Genomic DNA, 13,624 nt, shown 5'->3' on the forward strand with positions numbered 1-13,624 from the left:
TCATTTTTATGAGCCACAGTCCTAGAAGTGGAATTGCATGGTAACGTATATGGCCAAATTCCCCACCAGGAAGATGGTACCATTTTAGGCCTCTGCCAACAGGGCCTGAGCAGCCTGTTTGCCCACAGCCTGCCAGCACTGGAAGTCATCATTTTAAACAAATTGTCCATTTTGCTATTGAAAATTTTAAGCTCATGTGATCGTGTGGTGGATCAATTCACCTTCTCTAAAACATAGCCAATAAAGCTGGCGGTTTCTGTCTAAGACAGGTGTGGTCTGGTCCCTTGATGACAGGCACTGTGCTCGGCTGACCCTAAAGGTAAACAGCAGCACTTCCCCTCCCCATGTGGAGCTTGGTTGAATGGAGTATCATCAAAAAGTGCAGTGCTAGGATGGAAGTAGCAAGTATCATGAGAGCATAAAATGTCTTGTTGAGAGGTTGGAGTACTGATGGTGCATTGAGGAAGAGTCATTTAAGCTGAGACTGAAGATGAGCAGAAGAGCAGGGGAAGTACATTCCCACCAGAGGGAGCAGCTTGAGCAGAGGTCCTGAGTTGGGAAAGCACCTCTATTCTATTCTGTTCTCTTCCTGTCCTGTCCATGGCTTGTGCTAATAAAGGATGACTTATTCAGTGTTGAGGTGTTAGGAGTAAGATGGTCATAACTACAGTATCTGTAATAGAGAAAAACAGGAGCTAGCCTAATAAGTCCATTAGTAGGGAAACGGTTAAATAAATGAATACATTTATCCCAAGAGTATCAGAGTGCGGTAGATCTATTTACGTGGATGTGAAAGGAGGCCCATAATGTATTGAATGGGGGGGAATCATGATCCAGAGCTGTTACCACGTGTATAGTGTGATTGTGTTAAGTAATCAAAAGCGCCAACTGTGTGTGTATGTATCTATATATTTGCATGTGCATAGTTTCTATCTTGAAGCTTATAGCAAACTTTAAAAGTAGTTTTCTCTTGAGGGTAGTGGTAGAGGACAGACTTTTTAAAATTTTATTGTTTGAAGTTTTATTTTTTTAAATACTACTTCTGAAAAAATAAATAAATGCAGTTCTTCCTGGCCTTGAGTTCTTATCTTCACTTGAGCCAGGGACATATTTAAGTAGGACTAAAACTAAAATTGGAGACCGTAACCTTCATTATACTGTCAGGGTCCATTGGACCTAATTTTCATTTTTGAGCTTTCTCTAGCTCTGTAAGAATTGATATTGCATGACTTTTATTCTTTTTCTAGAGGTTTTCAAAAGAACAAAGAGAAAACATACTTATTTTTGAAAGTAGAATAATAATTTCTGTCTTAAAATGATCATGTGGGTCCTTTGGATCCTTTTATAAATCTTTACATTATGGAATCTTAATTTTCCTATGCTTTGAAACATTTTGCTGCTGTCCTCCTACATATCATTTCAGCACTCTTCATCCTATTTTCCCAAATATGCAATAAACAAGACTAAAATAATAAGAAAGTGGAAGAATGATGAAATCCCTGGGTGGATGATACAGTAATGAAATAATTGTTGTTATTGCATCATCCTGTAATCTCTTATTTCATTGCCTAATGTATCACGTTATCTTTCAAGAAGATACAAAAGAAGACTGGAGACATCATCTTTTTACTCTACTTTTAGCTTTTGTTGAACCCAGGAGAGAATTCAGAATTTTTCTTTTTCCATCCATACTGGCAAAGAGAAGAAAATTGATGGAGGAAGACATTTTCATTATTAGACAAATCAGAAGATGAATGCAGAGAGACAAACGGCAGCATTCTAGACTCTTAATGGTGACGGTGAGATTGAGTGTTGACGTGACTCAGACTGGGAGTCTTCAGATGATACCTTAGATAAGTTTTCCCAGACTTGAAGAGTCAGCAGGTGAACTATGTATTTCTATGGTATATGAAAAAAAAAATGTGCATTCCCTTCTTGTCAGTCATTCAACAGGAAGGACTTTGCTGCACAATATTTTGCAACAAGAACTGGACCATCCTGTTTTGTTTTTCTAAAAAATTTGTGTGGCAATATGCTCTCATCTTATATGATGTTTGGCCACCGAGTTTTCTCACCACTTAATGTCCACAAAATAACTGGATACATGTAAAAAGAGGTATATGTATTAGAAGGAAATTGATGATACAACAATGAAAAAAATCATTAGATCCTTCTTTTGGTGTTTATAAATCTAGAAATGAAAGCAGTTTGTATTGGGTTGGCCAAAAAATTTGTTCGAAGTTAGTGAATCCATTCAGTAATGTTCTTCGTGAAAATGAGTCTTTTGTTTTTACTTAAAACTGAACGAGCTGTTTGGCCAACCCAGTAGTTATGGAGCAAAGAAGATGACTTTTCTCCCTTCAACAAAGTTATGAGTCAGTTTCAAAAGTAATGTGTTTTGACAATACCAGTACAAGAAGAATCAGAATCATGATAAGCTAGAACCCATTGGAGGTGGATTTGAAATCTGGCATCATTACTGTGGGCTGGGCTCAAAGTTCAGGCGTGACAGCTGGTGAGCAGTTGGTTGCATTTAGTGACCTTGTCCATTTTGGGGATATGGACCTTCCTTCCTGACTACACAAACCTGGAATAAAAACTGAGGTTTGTTGTTTTAATTTTTTATTAAAGTCTCTAATGAAATGATTTTTGTTGTCTTTTTATTCTGTATGTTATTTGTAAAATGTCTTTAAATATAGAAAAATAAAGAGGGCCCGCCCGTTGGAGCCAGATGGTAAATGGTGATTACTATTTTTCCCTGGCATATTGAGGGTTAAGCATGGTTCAGAGTGTTTTTTTCTTTTCTTAATGTTGCCTAGATTTTATTGCTGAACCATACACTATGGGATTGATGTTAACAGTAATTCCCACTTCATGAAGGTAAGACTGAGGGCCCACTACACTTTGCTCATCTCACTGGGAATGGTATTTGTGGATTTGTTTTGAGTCATTTGCTGCTTCCCCCATTGCAACAGTTTGTCCAGTCCAGATAATAAAATTATTTATGTAAAAGAGCAACATAATCTTACTTCCAGATAAATGTTTGTTCCTGTTTTGCATTTTTATTTTACTGGCTGCTTTGTCCCTTTTGCAGTTCCTTTAGAAGCAATACCTTCGAGCAATGAATCTCAACTCTGTTTGCTAGTAAAATCACCTGGGGACTTAAAATCAAATCAAATACTATATATAAAACAGATATCCTGGGACTTCCCTGGTGGCACAGTGGTTAAGAATCCAATGCAGGGGACACGGGTTTGAACCCTGGTCCAGGAAGATCCCACATGCTGTAGAGCAAATAAGCCCGTGTGCCACAACTATTGAGCCTGCATTCTAGAGCCTGCGAGCCACAACTACTGAAGCCTGCGTGCCTAGAGCCCATGCTCTGCAACAAGAGAAGCCACCGCAATGAGAAGCCCGTGCACCGCAATGAAGAGTAGCCCCCGCTTGCCACAACTAGAGAAAGCCCGTGCACAGCAACGAAGACCCAACGCAGCCAAAAATATATATATCCAGGCCCTATCTGCAAAAATTTGAGTTCACTTATCTGGAGCAGGGTTCTGGCATCTGTATTTGTAAAGAGCCCAAGTGATTCTAATGCTGCTGTGGTTGAGAACTACTGGCTGAGAGTTTAAAATTTAGTAGTTGACCATTGTTTTTTATCAGACTTATGTGGAACCTCAATATGCAAAATAGAAAAATAACATTTCATTAGTAAAATTTATAAGTTTGAACTTTAGAATATTTATAAAAGGCAATCAATGAGAAAGATTTATGTGAATTTTCACAACACAAAATTATACTATATATTGTTTTGGTCCATTTGAAAAAAAAAAGCCACATGGCTGGGAAAGATCCAGTCCCATTTTAGAATAGCAGTTAACTCTTCCATGGGAAGAAGAGTGAGAAGGGCTTCATTCATTGTTTTCCTTAGAAAAGCAAAAAAAAATTGATGTTGATAGTGTCTAGTGTTGGCATTTGTTAAATCCAGCACAATTGCCTGTTACATTATTATCGGTACTTTTCTGTATGTTTGAAATAGGTCATAACTAAAAATAAAAGTTAAAAGGAATTGAGCTGATATAGTAAACAAAAAAGTGAAAATTGGCATGCATGGCAATTGAAGTATTATCCCCATCACCTGGTTTATTTCCAAATTTGGTTCTTGTTGCACCTAAGGAAAACATTCTCATTGACACATTTATCATGAGAGTGGACCATTTTTTAAAGTAACTCATTTAAAAAAATTTGTGGATACTCTTCAAATAAACAGCTGTCAGAAAACGTGTTTGTGTACAAAAATGAGTTAGCCTGTTAGCACAAGTTAATGTGTTGATGGTCTCTAGTGTGTTGCTGTTTGGTATGAAACACATTCTTTTCTTTGTTGCTTTTCAAAAAATTAAGGTAGAATATATAGATAATATAAAGGATGCCATTTTAACCATTTTTTAAGTGTATAGTCCTATGACATCAAATATATTCTCAATGTTATGTAACTATCACCACTGTCCATTTTCATCATCTCACACAGAAACTCTTGTACACATTAAACAAAACTCCACCTTTCCCCCATCCTCATCCCCTGTAAACCTCTGTCCTGCTTCTGCCTCAGCACTTGCCTGTTCTGGATACCTTGTATAAGTGAATATTTGTGTTTTGTGTCTGGCTTATTTCATTTATCATAATGTTTTCGAGGTTCCTCCATGTTGTAGCTTGTTTCACAATTCCATTCCTTTTTTTCCCCCCCATTCCTTTTAAAGACTGAGTAATCTTCCATTGTATCAGTATTCCACATTTTGTTTATCCATTCATCTGTTGATGGATGTTTGGGTGGTTATCATCTTTTGGCTATTGTGAATAATGCTGTTATGAACACTGATGTACAAGTATCTGTCCCTACTGAGTATATATTTAGCAGTGAAGTTGCTGGATCATACTGTAATTCTATGTTTAACTTTTTGAGGAACTACCATACCGTTCTCTACAAGGGTTATACCATTGTACATTCTCACCAGCAGTGTACAAAGATTCCAATTTCTGCACATTCTTGACAACACTTGATATTGTCTGTGGCTGTCCTTATGGGTGTGAAGTAGTATCCCATTGTAGTTTTGATTTGCATTTCTCTATGATTAGTGATGTTGAGCATTTGTATATCTTCTCTGGAGAAATGTCTATTCAAATTCTTTCTCCATTTTTGAATTGCATTGTTTGTTGTAGTCTTTATATATTTTGGACATTAATTCTTTATCAGATACATGATTTGCGAATATTTTCTTCCATTCTGTGGGTTGTCTTTGCTCTCTTAATCGTGTCCTTCAATGTACTGAAGTTTTTTTTGGTTTCTTTTTGTACTAAAGTTTTAAATTTTGAGTCCAATTTATCTATTGGTTTTCTTTTTTAAAATTAATTAATTAATTGTCTGTGTTTGGTCTTCGTTGCTGCGTGCAAGCTTTCTCTAGTTGCGGCAGGCGGGGGCTGCTCTTCATTGCAGTGCACAGGCTTCTCATTGCAGTGGCTTCTCTTGTTGCAGAGCATGGGCTCTAGGCACATGGGCTCTAGAGCACAGGCTCAGTAGTTGTGGCGCACGGGCTTAGTTGCTCCGCGGCATGTGGGATCTTCCCGGACCAGGGCTCGAACCCGTGTCCCCTGCATTGGCAGGCAGATTCTTAACCACTGTGCCACCAGGGAAATCCTGTTGGTTTTCTTTTGTTGTCATATCCAAGATACCATTCCCAAATCCAGTGTCATGAAGCTTTTCCCCTGCATTTTCTTCTAAAAGCTTTATACTCTTAGCCCTTATGCTTAGGTCTTTGATCCATTTTGAGTTAATTTGTGTATGTGGTATGAGGTAAGAGTCCAACTTCATTTTTTGTGTGTGTGGTATCTGGTTTTCCCAGCACTTTAGTTGAACATGCTTACTTTTTAAAATAAATTTTTGTTGTTGTTGTTCTTGATTAAACCTATTTAAAAAATAAATTTCAAACCAAACCTCTTTGGAACTCTAGCCTTCTAAGACACCTTTCTTGAAGATTTCTGGCTTTAAGGATTCACTCATAAAAAGTCAGGCCCTCTTTCTCCTTATGATTTAAACAACAATCATAAAAGTGTGTTTGGCTTAATTAATCACCAGAAGTTGCTATGCAAACAGTTTTGACCAGGTAGTGAGTGAAGTGAAACCAGATTGGAAAGAAAACATTATCATCATGGAAGGAGAGAAAGAATTACAGTGTCTGGTTAAATTTACTTGTGCAGGATTATATTCTTAATTATATTAATTTTTTAAATTTAGAGTTTTCTTTCTTTAATTATAGCTTGAAATATGGATCCTGTGTTAGGGTTAGGATCTACCTGATAAACCTAAGGAAATGCAGAACAAATCAAATCCTGGATGGTGCTACATCTTGCCTATTCAGTGATTTCAGCCATGGGTTCCTGTCATATAGTTCTGATCTTGGAAATAGGATTTTACAAATTCTTTGACAAAAGAATCCCAGTAGTATGAAAAACACAGCTGTCTTGCCATGTTTTGGGGTCACTTTGCTATTACTGAGCTTATCTCATTTCTTGTATTATCATTGCCACACAGTATAGACTCCATGTGGTACGTGTGCACAGAGAAGATCTCTGCCGCTCTGTAGTCCCAGCCTGTGGAGGACTGTAAATGAACCTTGTTACAAAGCTGGAGTCAGCTTTTGTTCAAGGTTCTTTATTAGTTTGCACCTTGCATTTTTGCCAGCAGCAGTTAAGTATGAGGCACGTGGCGGTTTTGTAATTGTTCCACTGCATCTTTTTTTAAAAAGTGGATTCCAGGGATTTTTTTGTCCAAATAAGAAACCCCCATACCTAGGTGGAGAGACTTACATTTGTCCTTGCCATGCCCCACATAGACTGTACTTGGACTTTTTCCAGAATGTGGCTTGCCAGTCCTCGAGGGGACTTTGGGAGTCCCTCTTCCTGAGCGGCCGTGGCTCACTACAGCGCGATTAGACTGATCCATACCCAAAGGCCTGTTATGTGTGGACTGTTTATGTTGGATTTATGAGGTAGAAACTAGCCAAAGTTTGATAGGACACTTTTTTTTAACCTTTTAATTTCAGTGACACATGGAAAACATGTGGTTCTGTTCACGGGGTTACTGCTGCAACCATAAAGCCTAGTTTCAGTGCTTTTAAGGTTTATCATCACAGCTGGGATCTTGACCGCTTTAACAAGAGTTCACTACTAACCAATTATTCTTCCTTTAGGTGAATGGAAGAGAATCAGAAGAAGAAAATCTCAATAAATCTGAAATAAGTCAAGTGTTTGAGATTGCACTTAAACGGAACTTGCCTGTGAATTTTGAGGTAAGCTTATTTTACACATCTATTACACTGTTGGTGTTCATCATGGGAATTGTATTTCTCTTAAATAACATTGGAATGATAATCATATATATGTGAATCTTCAAATTTAAGATTCAAACTCTTTATTTATTTATTTATTTTTAAGTAATCATGTTTTATTAACAGAAGAATATACAAATTTTTTTTGAATTTTATTTTTTTATACAGCAGGTTCTTATTAGTTATCCATTTTATACACATCAGTGTATACATGTCAATCCCAATCTCCCAATTCATCCCCCCACCCCACCCCCCAACCCTGGCCGCTTTCCCCACTTGCTGTCCATACGTTTATTCTCTACATCTGTGTTTCAATTTCTGCCCTGCACAACGGTCCATCTGTACCATAGGTTCCACATATATGCATTAATATATGATATTTGTTCTTCTCTTTCTGATACTTCACTCTGTATGACAGTCTCTAGATCCATCCAATGACCCAATTTCGTTCCTTTTTATGGCTGAGTAATATTCCATTGTATATGTGTACCACATCTTCTTTATCTATTCGTCTGTTGATGGGCATTGAGGTTGCTTCCATGACCTGGCTGTTGTAAATAGTGCTGCAATGAACATTGGGGTGCATGTGCCTTTTTGAATTATGGTTTTCTCTGGGTATATGCCCAGGAGGGGAATTGCTGGGTCGTATAGTAATTCTGTTTTTAGTTTTTTAAGGAACCTCCATACTGTTCTCCATAGTGACTGTATCAATTTACATTCCCACCAACAGTGCAAGAGGGTTCCCTTTCTCCACACCCCAACAAAAACAACAGCATTTGTTGTTTGTAGATTTTCTGATGATGCCCATTCTAACTGGTGTGAGGTGATACCTCATTGTAGTTTTGATTTGCATTTCTCTAGTAATTAGTGATGTTGAGCAGCTTTTCATGTGCTTCTTGGCCATCTGTATGTCTTCTTTGGAGAAATGTCTATTTAGGTCCTCTGCCCATTTTTGGACTAGGTTTGTTTGTTTGTTTTTTGGTGGTACGCGGGCCTCTCACTGTTGTGGCCTCTCCCGTTGCGGAGCACAGGCTCCGGACACACAGGCTCAGCGGCCATGGCTCACGGGCTCAGCCGCTCCACGGCATGTGGGATCTTCCCGGACCGGGGCACGAACCCGTGTGTCCTGCATCGGCAGGTGGATTCTCAACCACTGTGCCACCAGGGAAGCCCGGTTTGTTTGTTTTTTTGTTTGTTTGTTTTGTTTTAATATTGAGCTGCATGAGCTGTTTATATATTTTGGATATTAATCCTTTGTCTGTCGATTCGTTTGCAAATATTTTCTCCCATTCTGGGGGTTGTCTTTTCATCTTGTTTATGGTTTCCTTTGCTGTGCAAAAGCTTTTAAGTTTCATTAGGTCCCATTTGTTTATTTTTTGTTTTTATTTCCATTACTCTAGGAGGTGGATCAAAAAAGACCTTGCTGTGATTTATGTCGAAGAGTGTTCTTCCTATGTTTTCCTCTAAGAGTTTTGTAGTGTCCAGTGTTACATTTAGCTCTCTAATCCATTTTGAGTTTATTTTTGTGTATGGTGTTAGGGAGTGTTCTAATTCCATTCTTTTACATGTAGTTGTCCAGTTTTCCCAGCACCACTTACTGAAGAGACTGTCTTTTCTCCATTGCATATCCTTGCTTTCTTTGTCATAGATTAGTTGACCATAGGTGCGGGGGGTTATCTCTGGGCTTTCTATCTTGTTCCATTGATCAATCTTTCTGTTTTTGTGCCAGTACCATATTGTCTTGATTACTGTAGCTTTGTAGTATAGTCTGAAGTCAGGGAGTCTGATTCCTCCAGCTCCGTTTTTTTCCCTCAAGACTGCTTTGGCTATTCAGGGTCTTTTGTGTCTCCATACAAATTTTAAGATTTTTTGTTCTAGTTCCATAAAAAATGCCATTGGTAATTGGATAGGGATTGCATTGAATCTGTAGATTGCTTTGGGTAGTATAGTCATTTTCACAATATTGATTCTTCCAATCCAAGAACATGGTATATCTCTCCGTCTATGGGTGTCATCTTTAATTTCTTTCATCAGTGTCTTATAGTTTTCTGCATATAGGTCTTTTGTCTCCCTAGGTAGGTTTATTCCTAGGTATTTTGTTCTTTTTGTTGCAGTGGTAAATGGAAGTGTTTCCTTAATATCTCTTTCAGATTTTTCATCATTAGTGTATAGGAATGCAGGAGATTTCTGTGCATTAATTTTGTATCCTGCAACTTTACCAAATTCATTGATTAGCTCTAGGAGTTTTCTGGTGGCATTTTTAGGATTCTCTATGTATAGTATCATGTCATCACAAACAATGACAGTTTTACTTCTTTTTTTCCAATTTGTATTCCTTTTATTTCTTTTTCTTCTTTGATTGCCATGGCTAGGACTTCCAAAACTGTGTTGAATAATAGTGGTGAGAGTGGAGGTCCTTGTCTTGTTCCTGATCTTAGAGGAAATGCTTCAGTTTTTCACCATTGAAAATGATGTTTGCTGTGGGTTTGTCATATATGGCCTTTATTATGTTGAGGTAGGTGCCCTCTATGGCCACTTTCTGGAGAGTTTTTATCATAAATGGGTGTTGAATTTTGTCCAAAGCTTTTTCTGCATTTATTGAGATGATCATATGGTTTTTATTCTTCAGTTTGTTAATGTGGTGTATCACATGGATTGATTTGCATATATTGAAGAATCCTTGCATCCCTGGGATAAATCCCACTGGTGTGTATGATCCTTTTAATGTGTTGGTGGATTCTGTTTGCTAGTATTTTGTTGAGGATTTTTGCATCTATATTCATCAGTGATATTGGTCTGTAATTTTCTTTTTTTGTAGTATCTTTGTCTGGTTTTGGTATCAGGGTGATGCTGGCCTCATAGAAAGAGTTTGGGAGTGTTCCTTCCTCCGCAAGTTTTTGCAAGAGTTTGAGAAGGATGGGTGTTAGTTCTTCTGTAAATGTTTGGTAGAATTCACCTGTGAAGCCGTCTGGTCCTGGAGTTTTGTTTGTTGGAAGACTTTTAATCACAGTTACAATTTCATTACTTGTGATTGGTCTGTTCATATTTTCTGTTTCTTCCTGGTTCAGTCTTGGAAGGTTATACCTCTCTAAGAATTTGTCCATTTCTTCCAGGTTGTCCATTTTATTGACATAGAGTTGCTTGTAGTAGTCCCTTAGGATGCTTTGTATTTCTGCGGTGTCTGTTGTAACTTCTCCTTTTTCATTTCTAATTTTATTGATTTGAGTCCTCTCCCTTTTTTTCTTGATAAGTCTGGCTAATGGTTTATCAATTTTGTTTATCTTCTCAAAGAACCAGCTTTTAGTTTTATTGATCTTTGCTATTGTTTTCTTTGTTTCTATTTCATTTATTTCTGCTCTGATCTTTATGATTTCTTTCCTTTTGCTAACTTTGGATTTTGTTTGTTCTTCTTTCTCTAATTCCTTTAGGTGTAAGGTTAGATTGTTTAGTTGAGATTTTTCTTGTTTCTTGAGGTAGGCTTGTATAGCTATAAACTTCCCTCTTAGAACTGCTTTTGCTGCATCCCATAGGTTTTGGATCGTTGTGTTTTAGTTGTCATTTGTCTCTAGGGTTTTTTGTTTGTTTGTTTGTTTGTTTGTGGTACGCAAGCCTCTCACTGTTGTGGCCCCATTGTGGAGCACAGGCTCCAGACGTGCAGGCTCAGTGGCCATGGCTCACGGGACCCAGCTGCTCTGCGGCATGTGGGATCCTCCCGGACCGGGGCACAAACCCATGTCCCCTGCATCGGCAGGCGGACTCTCAACTGTTGCGCCACCAGGGAAGCCCTCTAGGTATTTTTTTATTTCCTCTTTGATTTCTTCAGTGATCTCTTGGTTATTTAGTAACATACTATTTAGCCTCCATGTGTTTTTTTTTTTTTTTTTTTTTTTTTTTGCGGTATGCGGGCCTCTCACTGTCGCGGCCTCTCCCATTGCGGAGCACAGGCTCCGGACGCACAGGCTCCGCGGCCACGGCTCACGGGCCCAGTCGCTCCACGGCACGTGGGATCCTCCCGGACCAGGGCACGAACCCGTGTCTCCTGCATCGGCAGGCGGACTCTCAACCACTGCGCCACCAGGGAAGCCCCCTTCCATGTGTTTTGTGGGGTTTTTTTTTCTTGGTGTTACGCGGGCCTCTCATTGTTGTGGCTTCTCACATTGCCGAGCACAGGCTCTGGATGCTCAGACTCAGCGGCCATGGCTCACGGGCCCAGCCGCTCTGCGGCATGTGTGATCCTCCTGGACCAGGGCACGAACCCGTGTCCCCTGCATTGGCAGGCAGACTCTCAACCACTGTGCCACCAGGGAAGTCCCATGTTTTGTGTTTTTTACATTTTTTTCCCTGTAATTTATTTCTAATCTCATAGTGTTGTGGTCAGAAGAGATGCTTGATATGATTTCAATTTTCTTAAATTTACTGTGGCTTGATTTGTGACCCAAGATGTGATCTATCCTGGAGAATGTTCCGTGCTCACTTGAGAAAAAAGTTTAATCTGTTTTTAGATGGAATGTTCTATATATATCAATTAAATCTATCTGGTCTATTGTGTCATTTAAAGCTTGTTTCCTTATTTATTTTCATTTTGGATGATTTGTCCATTGCTGTAAGTGAGGTGTTTAAAGTCCCCCACTATTATTGTGTTACTGTTGATTTCCTCTTTTATAGCTGTTAGCAGTTGCATTATGTATTGAGGTGCTCCTACGTCGAGTGCATATATATTTATAATTGTTATATCTTCTTGGATTGATCCCTTGATCATTATGTAGTGTCCTTCCTTGTTTCTTGTAACATTCCTTATTTTAAAGTCTATTTTATCTGATATGAGTATTGCTACTCCAGCTTTCTTTTGATTTCCATTTGCATGGAATATCTTTTTCCATCCCCTCACTTTCAGTCTGTATGTGTCCTTAGGTCTGAAATGGGTCTCTTGTAGACAGCATATATATGAGTCTTGTTTTTGTATACATTCAGCAAGCCTGTGTCTTTTGGTTGGAGCGCTTAATCCTTTCATGTTTAAGGTAATTATCAATATGTATGTTCCTATGACCATTTCCTTAATTGTTTTGGGTTTGTTTTTGTAGGTCCTTTTCTTCTCTTGTGTTTCCCACTTAGAGAAGTTTCTTTAGCACTTGTTGTAGAGCTGGTTTGGTGGTGCTGAATTCTCTTAGCTTTTGCTTGTCTGTAAAGCTTTTGATTTTTCCATTAAAGATTCAAACTTTATATTTATTTAGCAAAGCAGTACTTATTCCTAGGGCAGCCATGGATATCTAGACGGTCCACAGCTGGCCTCTGTCGGTCCATTAACCTTCTAAAATGGTCTGAAGGGGATCCTCTTGATGTTCACATGTGTTTTCTTCTGGCGGGAGGGTCCGTTGCCTTCGTAAGAGTCTCAAAAGCATCTGCTACCCTCCAAATATTAAGAATCTCCTTAAGTGGTCCCTAAAAATGTCAGAGTAATTGTTAAAAAAGACATAAGTTTTGTCGTTGTCCAGTGTGTGCCTCCCAGTTCACCCATTCAGTAACCGCATTTGTTGTTGGAGACTTTGTGGTCTAAAAACAACAATTAATGATTCTTAGTTCAAAATGGAAAATAAAGTACATTTAGTATGTGTTTTCTTCAAAAACACAGTGAGTCCAAATAGGTTAGGCAAGTAAGGGGGAATTTTTTTTAAAGGTTCCCTAATTTTCAAAAATTCTTTGCAAATTCTTTCTTTTGATTCTGTGCTTGGTTATGCAAGGTTGTGTTTTAATAGATTTCTTTATCAACTATTTGGTCTTTCAAAGTTATAAAGAGTATAGGTTTAATCTTCCAAAGATCTTTAAAACTCAACGTATTTGTTACTTCAGGCAAATGTAATTTGAGGTGGGACATCTGCTTAAAACAATTACAAGTGGTTCATAAACTTCTTTTGGCCGATTTCTTTTTAAAAAAGTCTACCTGAAGTTTATTGTCCTGTAAAATACTTTACTTTTGTAGTAGGTGATCCCCAAATTTCATGTCTGACTCTCATGAAATATATACCTTCTTCTATTATGTGCTAATGCCCTAAACTGGCTCCTGAGTTCAGTCCTTATGCCATCAGCTGGGTGATGGTGATTTGTGACCTCCAGACTCATCTGTTGCCATGAGGCACAGGTGGGGGTAGGGAGCGGCACTTGGCTCACAGGGCCATCCCACACCCCCCCACACCCATCCCTGCCCCTTCCTGGCAGGCAGGACCAGTTTATATTGTCCCCTTTCC

The 13,624-nt window shown here is 38.6% G+C and overlaps 1 protein-coding gene across 26 annotated transcripts in view; it reads left to right on the forward strand.

Moving 5' to 3' along the window:
* The window catches only part of STAU1 (staufen double-stranded RNA binding protein 1), an 88,347-nt gene that overhangs the window by 57,817 nt on the left and 16,906 nt on the right, over nt 1–13,624 (forward strand). For all 26 annotated transcript variants that reach the window (XM_067012044.1, XM_067012045.1, XM_059036058.2 and 23 more), the window contains one exon: nt 7,245–7,343. In XM_067012044.1, the coding sequence (XP_066868145.1) occupies nt 7,245–7,343 (99 nt within the window). The remainder of the gene's footprint in view (nt 1–7,244; nt 7,344–13,624) is intronic.

The sequence above is a fragment of the Kogia breviceps genome, chromosome 14, assembly GCF_026419965.1.
Source record: "Kogia breviceps isolate mKogBre1 chromosome 14, mKogBre1 haplotype 1, whole genome shotgun sequence".
In the NCBI taxonomy this organism is placed as follows: Eukaryota; Metazoa; Chordata; class Mammalia; order Artiodactyla; family Physeteridae; genus Kogia; species Kogia breviceps.